At 36.7% G+C, this 16035-nt stretch overlaps 1 protein-coding gene across 2 annotated transcripts in view; it reads left to right on the top strand.

The window, feature by feature from the left end:
* The window catches only part of MAP4K3 (mitogen-activated protein kinase kinase kinase kinase 3), a 187134-nt gene that overhangs the window by 155633 nt on the left and 15466 nt on the right, over nucleotides 1-16035 (top strand). For both annotated transcript variants that reach the window (XM_021697774.1, XM_021697772.1), the window contains 7 exons: nucleotides 402-443; nucleotides 2451-2535; nucleotides 4361-4440; nucleotides 9248-9308; nucleotides 9392-9509; nucleotides 14098-14156; nucleotides 15161-15264. In XM_021697774.1, coding sequence (XP_021553449.1) covers nucleotides 402-443; nucleotides 2451-2535; nucleotides 4361-4440; nucleotides 9248-9308; nucleotides 9392-9509; nucleotides 14098-14156; nucleotides 15161-15264 — 549 coding nt within the window. The remainder of the gene's footprint in view (nucleotides 1-401; nucleotides 444-2450; nucleotides 2536-4360; nucleotides 4441-9247; nucleotides 9309-9391; nucleotides 9510-14097; nucleotides 14157-15160; nucleotides 15265-16035) is intronic.

Raw genomic sequence — 16035 nt, 5'->3', positions numbered from 1 at the left:
GCAAAGAAGAGGTTGGTAAAACAGTGCATAACTATTTATGTTATAAACACACACACAAACAGTGTTTTCTGTAGGGAATCATATATATACACACACACACACATATATATACACACACACACAAAAGAGGTATGGAAATATACACAAATACATGAGTACATACAGTTGTCTAGAAAAAAGGCTTGGAAGGGTATACACTAAACCAGTTTTTTTGAGGGGCAGGTACCAGGAATAAGTGTACTATAGAAGGGTTATTGGGAACTTCAGCCTTATCTGTATTGTTTCGTTTTACAAAAAGAAAGTATTCATGTATTTTATTTTGATACATGTGTTTGAAATACAGTATTGTTATACCAAATAGCAACAAAAGAAATGTATTCATGCATGTATTCTTTTTCTAGAAGCCTATTAGTAATGGTCTACCCCCAACACCTAAAGTGCATGTAAGTATAAATATCAAATAGGTTGTTTTCAAGCTAAATACAATGAAAGATAATTGCTTGACTGTGTATCTTTGGTTAGATTTTTTACCTGTTTGAAAGAATCTCCTCGGGGCGCCTGGGTGGCTCAGTTGTTAAGTGTCTGCCTTTGGCATAGGTCATGATCCGGGGGTCCTGGGATCCAGCCCTACATCAGGCTTCCCTGCTCAGCGGGAAGCTTGCTTCTCCCTCTCGCATTCCCCTGCTTGTGTTCCTTCTCTCACTTTGTCTCTCTCTGTCAAATAAATAAATAAAATCTTGAAAAAAAAAAAAGAAAAGAATCTCCTTTATTAATAAAAAAATCTATAAGATTACTAATTTAAATATTGTTACATCTGAAAAGTAGCTTTACAAAATAAAATTATGGTAAATTATACATTTTAAAACTCCTTTATTCCAAAATTTGTTAATATCTTCTTTGTAGATATTTTTGAAGAAATGTGGATAGGGCACATGGATACAATAGGAAGTACAAAATGTAGATATGACAGATTTTTTTCCTAGCGTTTTCAATTATCAAAAACAGAAGTTTAGAACTAGAAGGAGCATTAAAGGACCATCTGGCCCAAACTCTATTTTGACCATGAGTAAAACTGAGACCCCAGAATCTTTGCAAGATCACAGAACTCCACCCAGTTCCTAGATAACACTCCTATGTTCTGGTTTTTTTCACTCTGTCCTGGTTTTTTTGTTTTTTTTATTAGACCATGCTACCTTAGGATTAAAATTATATTATTATATTATAAAATTATATTAGCTCAGTGTAATTGAGTTGCATCAGTATAGATAGAACTGCATTTTCACCGCTGCAAACCTGTAACCTAAAACATAGTTTGACGCTAATTTAGAAGGTATCCGCTGCGTTTCTAGTCTGTAACCTCTTGACTCTTCTTCTTAGCCCTTTTAGTTTCTTACTCCACTTTGTAATTAGTATAAAGATCTAAATATACCTTGTCTTACAAAATGAAAGTTTTGAGAGTAAAGGGCTCCCAAGTCCAGCAGAGACACTTAAACAGCCGGACACGATTTCCTGTTTGGCTGCAGTGCGAAGCCCGGTACGATCAGCTGTCCAGCTAGCTTATGGTTGGGGTTGGTTTGATTGTTCGGCACCTCATTTTGTCATTTGGATTTTTAGGAATTAGGTAGCACCTCCACATACGAAATTTTGGCAGTGATCTTGAAGAATAATTATTGGAATTAGTTAAATGATACAATTTCTGCCCTACACCATAAAAACATTTTTTATTGGTCTCCTACCACCTGATGGTATTGCCAGGTTGTTGTTGTTTTTTGGTACTAAAATCTTAAAAATGTTGGTTGGTAGGTTTCTTCGACGAAAAAGGAAATCTTAAGGTTTATGATTTTATTTTTTTATGTTAATATTTTTAATCCCTTATAATCAACTATAGTAATGCACTCTGTCCCCAGCTATTGTCTCCATATTTGTGAAGAAAATATTCCAGCTATAAAATGATGCACTGCTCTTCTCACCAAATATTTTTGTATTCTTTTCCCCGCAAGTTGTTAGTAGAAAAAGTGATTAAATGAATAAGCTTTCTTGTATTTCTTCTAATCTGAACAACAGTTTCAAAATTAACATTTTACTCTTCGAAGATCCAAAAAAAAGTTCAAATGAATGATACTATATTTCCTTATAAGGTATTTATTATATGAAAGACTTGTAAATGGGCTTGATAAATATTAACATAAAGAAATAAAGCTTTTTATTGACCATCCAGGGAGAATAAGCACATTGCTTATTTTTTTTTTTAAATGGGTACAGACCATGTTTTGAAGTACATAATATGAATTTGTAATCAACTATGCCTTTTTCATGTTGTAATATTAAATTTAATGATTAACATTAAACATTTTAGGTCATGAAATAAGAAACTTTTCACCTTTATAGAGGTTATGATTTGCTTCTTATCAGGGAATATTGTATTATTTGGTTATTCTTTGTTTTTCCAGATGGGTGCATGTTTTTCGAAGGTTTTTAATGGATGTCCCTTAAAAATTCACTGTGCAACATCATGGATAAACCCAGATACAAGAGGTAGTACTATTTGTTTTTATCTGTTATCTAATTGTTTTTTAACTTGAGGCCATGAAAGCATTCAGTTTTCTTCATGTTCTGAATACCTTTCTGAAAAATTTTTTGTTATAATTTTTAAAAATTATTTAAGGTAAATATGTTTCTCTGTGTTACTAGCAGTGTTAGAGGTGACCTGTAACACTAAAATTTCACTGTATGGTCCCCCTATCAATAGAGTGAAACCTTATACTCTCTGCCACCCTAATCTCCCCCAGAAAAGGTTTTTTTCTGTAGCTCACATTCAGTATCTTTGTGCTTTAGGCACAGCTGTTGTTAAAGGAGTTTAACTGCCAAGGGTCCAGGGTGTAGTGAACACTTAAAAGGACCTCTCCACCTTAAAGGGGATCATAATAAGAATCGTTGTCGTTAGTCACTGACTAAAGACCACCAGCATTCTCTCACTATGTATCTTAGTATCTGTATATGTAAGATCTACATGAATACATGCCCTCACATCTTCTTACTAAATCTTTTAAAAATCCGAGGTGGAGGAACTTGTATTTCACAAGTAGGGAGAATGACATTCAGAGAGGTTCATTGTTTCATCACCAGTCAGGGGTAGAGCTGCACTTGGAACCCAGCTCAGTTGTATTGTCAGACCACAAAGCTTATGCCTTTAATCTGCCAGCACTAATCCTAAATACTGGGCAGTCTAGGAATGCTCTCAGCATTCTAAGTTGTTCTCAGCATACTTCAGTTCAGTCTGGAGAAGTTCTTTACCTGTTGTTTTTTATTATCAAAAGCAGATCAGACAGGACCGTGGCTAAACTACCATCTTCTAGCAGATATTGAGTACCCTAGCAGGTATCCAAGTTTTAGTTAACTTTCTGAATAGGCAGTAGCCAGATCCTGGGGTTTTTTGTTTTGTTTTGTTTTTTTGTTTTTTGGCGTTTTTTTTAGATCCTGGTGTTTTGATGTTGCTGCTTATAATGGTAGCCCATCTGCAAAAATATTTTAAATCTGTATCAGTTCTTCTTTATTTATATTTTATACATCAATTGTACATGATCCTCTCTTAAAGGAATTTTAGAAAAGAAGCTACAGATTCTCTGCCAGTCCTCAGCACCTTCTGATGAGCGAGGAACCCTATCATTCCAGACTTCAAAACCTCTTTTTACATAAAAGTTTTCCTCTCTACTTTGAGGCTGGCATTTACATATAGCTCAGTTCATTAAGGTAGAGTGTTTAGCCACTTAATTTGTATTAAAATATATTTACTGCTGGGGCGCCTGGGTGGCTCAGTTGGTTAAGCGACTGCCTTCGGCTCAGGTCATGATCCTGGAGTCCCGGGATCGAGTCCCGCATCGGGCTCCCTGCTCGTCAGGGAGTCTGCTTCTCCCTCGGACCCTCCCCCCTCTCATATGCTTGCTCTCTCTCATTCTCTCTCTCTCTCAAATAAATAAAATCTTTAAAAAAAAAAAAAATAAAAAAAAATAAAAATAAAATAAAATATATTTACTGCTTATCAATCACAATAATTCTTCATGTTAATACATATTTACGGGCACCTGGGTGGCTCAGTCGGTTAAGCGACTGTCTTCGGCTCGGGTCATGATCCTGGAGTCCCGGGATCGAGTCCCGCATCGGGCTCCCTGCTCAGCGGGGAGTCTGCTTCTCCCTCTGACCCTCCTCCCTCTCGTGCTCTCTGTCTCTCATTCTCTCTCACAAATAAATAAATAAATAATCTTTAAAAAAAAAAATACATATTTACTTAATTTCTGTATAAATCCTTTTTGATGATAGTATTTTACATATCAAAACCGGTGAATTACTTTTGTCATTTCAGATCAGTACTTGATATTTGGTGCTGAAGAAGGGATTTATACTTTGAATCTTAATGAACTTCATGAAACATCAATGGAACAGGTGTGTTACTTTGTATTTTCCGTTTTTTAAAGTTATATATAGATATTAGACAAGAAATGTTTCAGTTCTAGGATTTTCTGCCTCTTTTATCTGTAAGAGCGTCATAGAGCATGTTGTATTTGTCGGTCCTCAGGACACATTCACAGGACCAGTTCTTGCCCTGCAGGACCTCGTGATCTAACAAAGAAGGAGACATAGCAGTCCCTGCAACACTCAGCTGTCGCGCTAGGAGCAAGCACGAGGTCGAGGCCACAGAGTGCAGGTCACTAGCACCGCCTGTGGCAGGTGAAAAGACACCATTCGTGGCAATGAGTAGAAGTTTCCCAGACAGACAGAGGGTGAATATGAGGGCACGGAATTGTGAATCGGCATGGCAAGGATGGGGAATCACGAACAGACATTCTGACTGGAGTACAGAACGAGTGCAGAATAGTAACAGTAAATGGAGGTGGGTGGGGAAGGCAGCTGCCAAAACCCCACGCTTCGTGTACCATGCTGATGACCAGGTCCATGTTTTAGAACTATCTGTTTGCAGTGTGGTGAGAGATGGCAGGAGAGATGTTGGTCAAAGGGTGAAGAAGTGTTGAGTCAGGGCAGAAGTGGAGAAGACAGAAAGGAAGAAGTGGGGTTTGGGATTGTATGGGGACCATTTGTTATTGTCCCAGTGACTGGGGGAAGCTTTTGGCTTTAGTACCCAGGGGCCAGCAATGCTAAACAACCTGGAAAATGATGATGGTGTTAGAAGCTAATACCTATATAAAACTTACTGTGTGCCGAATACTGTTTTTAAACTTTTTTAAAAGATTTATTTATTTATTCCAGAGAGAAAAAGAGAGAGAGGGGAGGGGCAGAGGGAAAGAATCTCAAGCAGACTCCCCTATTAGCGGGGCTCAGTCCCATGACCCATGAGATCATGGCCTGAGCTGAAATCAAGAGTCAGACGCCCAACGGACTGAGGCACCCAGGCCCCCCTGCCAGACACTATTTTTAGATGCTTTACATAATTAACTTACTTAATCTTCACAACAACTCTCAAAGACAGATACCATCATGGATTGCATTTCCGATGATAAATCTGAGGCACAGAAAGGATTAGTAACTTTTCAGAGATCCCACAACTATTAAGTAGCTGAACTGGGTGGGATATGAACCCAGCCAGCTGGCTCCAGAGTCCGTGTCCTTAACTACTTCACCACACTTCCTTTCCCACTTGTATGGCTCCTGTAGAGAAACACCAGACCTAGAGAAAGATTAAAGAGCTAGAATTGGCCATATTAAATGACCTCTTCAACATGGAGGCTCAGGAAAAGTCTAGGTTGACTCCAGGTCTCCAGCTAGAGTGAATGACAGTACCACCTGTCAGGGTATCGTATACAGAAGGGGAAGTAAATTTGAAGGGCATGATACTGCATGCAGTTTGGTCACATTGAGTTTTGGGTGCCTGTGGGATGTATAACTGTCCATTATCAATATAAATTGATTACAAATACAATGAAGAGAAAAAAATCTGTAAGTAATGGTATTTTCTTCATAACCAAACATTTCCATCTTTTCTCATTGCAGCATTTTTTTTAAGTTTTTTTTTTAATTTATTCATTTGACAGAGATAAAGAGGGCATGAGCAGGGAGAGAGGCAGAGGGAGAGGGAGAAGCAGGCTCCCCGCTGAGCCAGGAGCCCGATGTGGGGCTTGATCCCGGACCCCGGGATCATGACCTGAGCCAAGGGCAGGTGCTTAACCATCTGAGCCACCCAGGCGCCCCTCATTGTAGCATTTTTTAATTAGATTTTCCAACAAGATCCAAAACTGTATGATATACTTTAAATCTTTCAATCTGGAAGTGGTATATAGTGACATGGCTGAAAAATACTAGAAACTAGAGAAAAATGAAAAGGGTCTTGTTATTTATAGTAATTAGTAAATAACTCAAAGGTAGTGATTTTTTTTGGATATAATGAGATATCTAAAAATCACCTGAGAGGCGCCTGAGTAGCTCAGTTGGTTAACCAAGCGGCTGCCTTCAGCTCAGGTCATGATCCCAGGGTCCTGGGATCGAACTCTGCGTCAGGCTCTTTCCTCAGCGGGGAGCTTGCTCCTCCCTGTCACTCTGCCGCTCCCCCTGCTTGTGCTTTCCCTCTCTCTATCTCTGTCAAATAAATAAATAAAATCTTTAAAAAAAGTAGAAATCACCTTACAGGTAACAATATTAATTATAAGAACAAGACCAACTTCATGCATTGGTGGGGTAAGCATTTATCCACCTAATTCAAGGGACTGTTAAGTGAAGGTGCCCACCGACCTTACCTGGTCCCAGTCTTCAGGAAGTCCCCTCCTGAGATGCTTCAGCATTGGAAACTACACTGTTTGATTAATATATTCTGAGCTACACATGTCCTACAAAGTGAAACCTTTTCCCTCGAATACAAAGCCTTTGAGAGTAGGGAATGAGAATATGTGAGATCCTGAGTTTTTTTCATCTTGCTATGAAATTATTAGGTGGATTTTCTCTGTCCTCTAGGGGAAAGAGACCAGGTGGCATGAGTCTGCTAGATAGGGGAAGATGCTGGAAGGAGAGGAAATGACACCAAACAGGGTCCTGATTTTAAATTTTTTATCTGCTTTTATTATTTATAGCTAACATTCACTGAGTGCTCCACGTGTGCCAGTCTTCCATGCCCTTTTCTTGTTTAATCGCCACAGCAACTCTGTTAGGCATAGGTGCTCCAGTTTACAAATAAGAACACTGACTCGCAGAGATCACATTATCCAAAGTCACAGTCACTGAGAAAGCAGGTATCTGAGTCTATGCAAACTGCAGAACCTGCTCTTAACTACTGTCTACTTTCATTAAATGGATTATTTCACCCAGAGCCTACTTTGCTAAAGGAAATAGACATTAGAAATCTAGAAAAGCTTTAGGGTTTTATTAAATGTGGTTAAAAACAAAAATCCAGTGTGAAATCCACTTAATAAAACTTTGCTTAAATGCTTTTTCATTGTCCGTGTTGATAATTTGTTATGCGAGGAGTTTGTGTCTTGCCCAGATACTTTGTGTATGCTTGTATTAAACAAGCTAACTCACATTTACAAATATATCATCTCACAGTAAGCCATAGATTTAATACTAGAGGAATACTTCTTAAGTTTTTTTATGAAGATAAACCCAGTTCAAGAGTATTAAATAAAAATCAGTTTTTTGCTACTTTGATAATATACTGCTATATGGCTTATAATAAGTCATTGCCCCTCTTTCTGCCTAATTTTCTCAGTATAGCCAATGAATTCCTAATTCTGTTGTGAATTTTTATGACAGGCATAAAATAGGAAATGTTTATGTCCTTTCGGTCTGAGACACAGCTATAGGCACATTTTTCAAAGTTAAAAACTATGGCAAAAATACAGCATCGAGAACATAGTCAATAATATTGTAATAACATTGTGTGGAGACAGATGGTGACTACACTTAAACCGTGGTTAGTGTTGGATAAGGTATAGAATTGTCAAATCACTATTCTGTGCACCTGAAATTAATATTGTATGTCAACTCTGTTTCAATCTTTTTAAAACTATATAGCCATGTTTTATTTGTTTGGAGAAATTAGATACTTTATGGGAGTATATTTTGCAAATAAACAATCAGGTTTTCTGTAAAGTAGGTTTTACTTAGTTTCTTTCCCTTTTGTTATTACCTTTTTCTCCTTTAGTTATTCAGGGCCATCGTTGTGACTTTGTGCTTTAATAAAGTAAAGCCCTTAGAGGCCTTGGTAGTGTCATTCGTCCCTTCGTTCTCTCTGTTCCGGCCCACATTCCAGTCTAGTTTGGAGTAACTGAGTAGGAGCTGCCAGAGCAAACCCAGCACTTGGGCTTGTTAAATGAGAATGCTTAATTACATTCATCAGTGGCTCTCAGACTTCAGTATGCATCAGAATCACCTGGAGGGCTGCTTAAAACCTAAACTGCTGGGCCCCCTTTCAGAACGTCTACTTCAGTAAGTCTGGGGTGAAATCCAAGAATTTCTAACAAATGCCCCCGTGATGCTAATAATGCTGATGTGGATGAGAACCACTGGGCTTTGAGAACCACTGGGCTTCATAATAAAATGTATTTATGAGAGCAGTTATGTTTTTCCTTCGAAGTATATGGACCATGTTCCATGGATTCCCTTTTCTTTGCCCTAAATACTAACCACTTTCAAACTTCCAGAGGTGCCTCTCCGTTCTTATGGACTATATTTCAGAAATGAATTCCTTATCTATATTTTTAATTATTTGTACATTTTCATCATATTCCCTCAGCCTTTTTTTCCTCCATACCTAGTGTTTGGAGGAAATACCTCCATACCCTGTGTTCCACTGAACCATGATCCTTTTTTCTCTCTTCTGTTCCAGAAGCCATGCATGTTCATATGCCTAGATACAAATGTATTTGGAGAAGTACACAGAAAAGTTAATTATTTAACCCCAGAACCAAAATAAAGGAATAGAAATTGTTTGAAAATGGCCTTTCTCCCCTTGCAGTTTGGGATTATTATAGTTCTTAACCATAAGGGAGACTCAAACTAATCATATCATGTTGAGACTTAGGTAATGAAATTACATTACTAATTTACTTATTTTTCTCCCATAGAAATATATGTGTATATGTATCATCTTGTTTTAAATGTCTTCTAAAATGAATGTCTATTAAAAATAAGTTTCTTTTTTAAGAACTAGCTGATAAGACAGCTTGCGTGGTAATTATGTACATATTTATGTTACTATTTTATCTGTTACCTTTTGTAAACTTTGCACTTTTTTTTTTTAAACCAGCTGTTCCCCCGAAGGTGTACATGGTTATATGTAATGAACAATTGCTTACTATCAATATCTGGTAAGTCTTTTAGTTTTTACCTATCTTACAATTGTTCCTATTTATGTTATTAGCTTTTATATCATGGTTATTTTTCTTTACAGGTAAAGCTTCTCAGCTTTATTCCCATAATTTACCAGGGCTTTTTGATTATGCAAGACAAATGCAGAAGTTACCTGTGGCCATTCCAGCACACAAACTCCCTGACAGGATACTACCGAGGTAACTGTACATTTACTTACGTTTCATCCTCAGAGGTAATATGTTAGTTAATTCTAAATAATAGTTATACTACAGAAATTGAAAAAAACACTCAGTTTGGGTTAGTAGAAATCATATGTAATGAAAAAATTGTGAGAGGTAATATATTTTCACAAGAACTGAAGGCGCCTCTGGAATTTTAAAACTGATTCGTATTTTCTTCAAGGTTAAAACTCATTTTTTTCTATGATTTGCTAGTAATTTTTCATCACATATAGTGCTTCCCACATATTTGTGTTAATTTGAATAAAGTGAATTTTTTTCAAGGTAGTTTCTAAACTTAGAAAATCAAAATGATTTATTAAATCAAGGTTTTTACATTAGAAGATAATTACTTAGGAATTGAGGGGTTTTGTTTTTCTACTTTGAGGAGTTTTTCATTATACTCTCTCTTCCTTTGGTTATTATTATATTGCACCTCATTTGTCGACCAAAAGGTCTTCTGAGTCTAAATTGTATTTTACGACGACATTGTACTATAGCCATTCCTCCTTTACCATCAGTTGTAGAGCAACTAACGTACAACCTTAGCTTTCAAGTACCTTGAAAAGCTGCTGTTCTCAGTTGCTGAGTTCACAGTAGAGCTAAAATTTGCCCCATTGTGCAAGACTTCAAAAATTAACCTTTTTGATGAAAATCATTTAAAAATTATACTACATGCTTTTTTGTCTTCATAAAATAGATTACATTGAGTTTAACTGGACCTTTTCATGATGACTCAGAGTTGCAACTATGAGCTTGATTTATTATACCTACATTATAATATCTACAATTGGAGTTAGCTATTACCAGCCCCAAGAATGGGGTCAGGGAGTTTCTCTCTTCACATAGAGTTTATCTGTCCCTCTTTTTCTCCCAGCTGCCACTTGGTGCTGTTGATTTTCTGTCTTCTTACATAGCACATCTCCATCTAGCTGCCTAACTTGATAATCCTAAATTCCTCTGGCCATGGAAACTGACTACCAAGCTTTAAAAATATATGTAAGGGGGGGCGCCTGGATGGTTCAGTCGGTTAAGCGTCTGCCTTCAGCTAAGGTCATGATCGTAGGGTCCTGGGATTGAGGCCCACGTTAGGCTCCCTGCTCATGGGAAGCTTGCTTCTCCCTCTTCCTTTGCCCCTCCCCCTGCTCGTGCTCTCTTTCTCTGTCAAATAAATAAAATCTCTAAAAAAAATAATATATGTAAGGTACAAGAGCCCTCCAAGGAATGTAAAGCACATAAATTTTAATGTATTCACTTATTTTTATATCATTTTGTCAGAATAGAGACATTTGTAGCTCATTTGAGCCTATTTGTAGCTGTGTTCAATTCTTCAAATTATACTGAATATACCAGATGCGCAGAAAGTTTCCTAGTATATACATGAGACAAAACTGAATAACGTATTACCTCTTCCTTTAAGGAATTTCCATAGAGGAAGATGTTACCCCTAAGAGTACTTTACCTCTGTCTGGGCTGTTATTTCACGTAACTTTGTTATAGTCAGTCTTCAGTGTTAGTAGCACTCACCATTGGGTCCTTCCCACTTTCTTCAGTTTTGTTATCAAGAAGTCAGTTATTATAAAATCTGCTCTTAATTCTCTTATTTACTGGCAGGAAATCTGAGAACCTTTTTTGCATGATAAGATTTTGTATGTGTATTAGTACCAGTTCTACTGTAAAGTGAGCACAAATGAAACTTCCTTTGAGCATCTTGTAATGTACCGTGGTTCTCATTATAAATCTAGGTACTCATTGTATTGAACTGTAAAGCTTCTTTAGTAAAGCATAACCTTTGGAATCTAGGTAAACTTGAATTTAAATCCTGCCTTGTTCACTTACTGGGTTTGGAACCTTGAATAAATTACACAACCTCTCATCTAAAAAATGGAACCAATATACCTATCTTGTAAAGTTGTTTTTAAAATGATAAATTATGTATGTATAGTATCCACCATTGTTTCTGGCACCTAATAGGCTCTTAATAAGTAGATCTGTTGTCGTCATTGTTAGGCATGGTAAATTGAACTGTGTTTGAAATGTACCCTAAAATATCTTACATTAATTACATTGAGAATGTTGGTTCACTTAAGATTCTAGTTAACTGGGTGCTGGCAGATAAATTTTACTTACTTATTGTAAAATCATAACTAAAAGTAAGGTAAATCTATATAGATCACTGTAGGAAGTTCTAAACTTTCATAACATTTCAGTGTGCTGCTCACAACTGTTTTGAGTAGTTTCATTATTGTTAACCCTCTGCTGTACTTAGTAGTTCATCTCATATTGACTGTGTAGTATTCTTTACAATCTTTCAGAACCTTGCAGTCAGTTAATCCTCCTGGGTTTTGTCAGATTCAGTAGATTGACCCCTAAGTAACCTTGGGACCCAGGGGACAAGTTCACAAGTGTGGACCGGGAACATTAAGCTTGTTGCAGTGGAAATTGATTGAGGTTTTCTTAAACTCTAAAAAGCACTTTGGGGGCGCCTGGGTGGCTCAGTTGGTTAAGCGACTGCCTTCGGCTCAGGTCATGATCCCAGAGTCCTGAGATCGAGTCCCACATCGGGCTCCCGGCTCAGCAGGGAGCCTGCTTCTCCCTCTGACCCTATCCCCTCTCATGCTGTTTCTCTCTCTCTCTCTCTCAAATAAATAAATAAATAAAATCTTTAAAAAAAAAAAATAAAAAGCACTTTGGTTCAAGCAGTTTACTTAATTTAAAGGTGTGGGGAATTTTTGTTTTGTTTTGAGCTGTATGAAATTTCACTGTATATGAAAGGGGATTTTTATAAATATTAATGTAATGCATGAATTGGAACGTAAAACTCTTCCCAGTATGAACGTAGGTGAGGGAAACAATAGGTGCTTTAACCCAGAGTTTGAAATCAAGGTATTCTAGATCATCATTGTCATTTAGTGCCTCAATATCTGGCGAATTTCTGTGTCATTGTTTAGGTACCATAATATTAACAAAATTCTAATTCATGTAGATAATGTACTTACAAGTGGTAACAAATTTTAACAGCTTCTCTTGCAAGCTCAGAATACTTTTTAGTGAAACTGATCCAGAATCATAAAAGAGAAGTAGATTTTTTTTTCAAAGTTGAATCACTATGAACACTACAGTTAGACTAAGACACTAGATTAGAATTCTTTCTTCCTAGAATTGCTAACTGTATGGCCTTAAGGAAATTATTAAATCTAACCCTCAGATTTCTGTGCTATGACCTATCTCATGGCATTATCAGAGGGACTGACATAGAACATGTGAAATTCATGGCAAACAGTATGGTCTTACTAGTAAATGTTAGCAATAGTTATTAAAGATTTTTACAAATATAAACATCAGCATATAAAACATATTAAAAGCTAAAATTACAATACCTCAGCATTATATGTTTGGTTATTACTCACTTTCCAATTGTACAGTGACAGGAACATCCATCAAGATTATTCTGAGCTTGGGCGCCTGGGTGGCTCAGATGGTTAAGCGTCTGCCTTCGGCTCAGGTCATGATCCCAGGGTCCTGGGATCGAGTCCCGCATCGGACCCCCTGCTCAGCAGGGAGTTTGCCTCTCCCTCTGCTCCTCCCCCCTGCTCATGTTCTCTCTCTCTCCCACTCTCCCTCAAATAAATAAATAATTTTTTAAAAAAAGGTTATTCTGAGCTTGTTTGGAATGGTATTGAGCATCACATGCAGGCTTTACTGTTTTATTACCAGCAAGACACAACTCTTTTTTTTTTTTAAGACGTGCAGAGCAATGACATCTAATCTGTGGCACATTTATACATGTAAAAGAAGTTTAAATATGTGTACAGAAATGGAAAAGTATAATTTGACGTTTGCACAACCTTGCACTAACAGTCTGTTTTGTCAACTTTCATTATAAAAGACATTTGAGTTTATGTGTATTTTTTAAATTTTAGTTTTAAAAAATAATTTTAAATGGATTTTTACATATTAAGTTTGAATCAGATGTTTGCAGAATCCCTAAAGGACTTTTGCCAGAAAAATCTATATCCCATTCTTCCTGAGTAGAGAAATAAAAATGTCTAAAAAAAGTTCTTAAAAATTGTTTTAGTGGTAAGACAACATTTTACATAGCTTAAATTTGTTATATGTGCTAAAAATATCTTTCCTCAGTTTATGGCTTATCTTTTTACTTTCTTAGTGGTATCTTTTGGTAAACCAAAGTTATTAATAATATATTCAACAAATTCATTCAACAAATTACCACCTGTAGTTTAAGGTGGTAGGGATCCATCCGTGAAAAAGTATCAAAGTTTATTAATATTTTCCTGTATAATTTGTTCTTTTTGCATTTTTTAAAGAAATCCCAAAGTCTATTCTAAATATTTTATAGTCTTGTTTTGCCATACTTTGATAAATCCTTAGTCTATTTGGAATTGATTGGAGGAGGGATGAGAAGCGGATCAAATGTATTCTTATTTTTAATAGATGACCTAGTAGGTTTAACAACTCATCCTTTCTCCACTGATCTGTAATGATACCATTATCATATACTAACTTCACCTACATGTATTATATATTCATTTTCATTTACATTTAGGAAATTTGCTGTATCAGCAAAAATCCCTGAAACCAAGTGGTGTCAGAAATGTTGTGTTGGTAAGTAAACCGTTCCATAACACGTAGCTCTCCTGCTTTGCAGAGTAGATAAGAAAACTCTATGAGGCTCATTTTTAAATTTAGTATAAAACAGTACTTCTCCAGGGCATTCTGCCAGTAATAGTTTATTTTTCCCCCTTAAGTAAAACAAATGTCTTGGCCATTCAGTCTCCATGTAAACTAAACCTAATATAGTACCTTGCACATAACAGTTGTTTTGCAAATAATTTATTGACTGAATAAATGGAGAAAGTAGGATGACTTTTTATTACAGCACTCTATCATACCCTGTTCTCCAGGGGGCCTGTTCCTTTTCATTCACATGCTGCTCAGTAATGGCTTATGAGACTGCATTTACTCATTCAGCATATATTTTCATGCCTTTAATATGTGAAACCTTATGCCTGTGAAGTGAAAGTTATAGTCTCCCTGTTCACACACCACGATCTAAATTCCTCTTCCACCCCCATCACAACCAGCTGTTTTATTTGCATATAGCAAAAGCAAAAAAGTTTCCTTTCCTTCCCTTTAAAACCTCTGAGGCTTTATAACTTGTAAACCTATATTTTGAGATTTGATTAATAATGTCTTCATGTTGCTAGAACCAAAGCATCACTGCCTCTGAACATTACTACCAAAAGCACCCTTAGTCACCTGTCCCTAAATGTGCTATAGTCTGTCCATTTGGCAACTTCTCCCAGATCTACTTAGGACCCTTCCTTTGGGATCTTGCTGCCTCACCTAATCTCCCTGCTACCGTGAGGCCTAAAATCCTTCTTTCCACCGCCAGACCCCATAACAACCACCAGTTTCATTTGTGCATAAGACAAAAATCCTGCACGTGATGGCAGAGTTTCCAGCTCTTACTGAAAGTGTTTTCACCCTGCAATCTAATTAAGAAATTGAACTGGCAGCCAGCTTTTGTTTGTGTTCAGAGCATGCAACTACTATTGTTAGGACTTTGTATTATAAGATAACTTATGTATACTTTTTTGCCTTGACAGTGCGAAATCCTTACACAGGCCATAAGTACCTATGTGGGGCACTTCAGACTAGCATTGTTTTATTAGAATGGGTTGAACCAATGCAGAAATTTATGTTAATTAAGGTAAGCATGAAAAGCAACCTAAGTCATTCTTAGTATAAAAGCTTCATTAAGTCTATTTTCCTGTTCTTTCAAAAAAAAAAACAAAAACATTTTTTTTTTCTTTTTTCCCATTTCTTTTCAAGTTAATTTCATGATTTTGGATTATGTGGCAGGGTAGTGAAAATCTGCCTGATTGTAAGGAAGTCAGTTGGCCAGATAAAAGTTTTAAAAGAGACTAGAGAAATAGTTCAAGGAAATGGCAGTAGGAGCGAGAAATAGCCTCTCACATACAGTCTCATGTCCCGAACAGGAGGTGTTAAGAAGGTTGACCTGCTCCGTCACAGCAGAGAAACAACCCACAGGTTGGCATTTGGCCTAAGAGGACTAGGAATAACCATAGAGAGAGGGAACTTACAACTTTTTTTGGGTTTTATGCCTACGTGTTAATTTGCCCAGGCCTTCCCATGGATGGTTTTTTGTGCCTACATTTCTCTAGCATCTTTAATGAATATTCTTTAAAGTAGTTAATATTACTCAGCTGTAACTTAAAATTGGAGGAAAAACTAATAAAGTGGTTCACTCACACCAGGGAGATACCAAATGAATTTTTAAAGCTGTTTTCTTTGCTATTTTATATAAATTAAGTAGCCTTATTTCCTGAACATTTGAGATCTCCCTAGAACTTGGGGTCACAATATAATTGGAGTGGATTCTTCCTAAATTTTATAATCCAGCATTAGGGTATTTAAAGCATTGGGTTCCTGTTATTTAAATTTCTATAAGTGACTAAGG

The sequence above is a fragment of the Neomonachus schauinslandi genome, chromosome 10 (genome assembly GCF_002201575.2).
Source record: "Neomonachus schauinslandi chromosome 10, ASM220157v2, whole genome shotgun sequence".
In the NCBI taxonomy this organism is placed as follows: Eukaryota; Metazoa; Chordata; class Mammalia; order Carnivora; family Phocidae; genus Neomonachus; species Neomonachus schauinslandi.
This window is presented reverse-complemented; position numbering and strand designations above follow the sequence as displayed.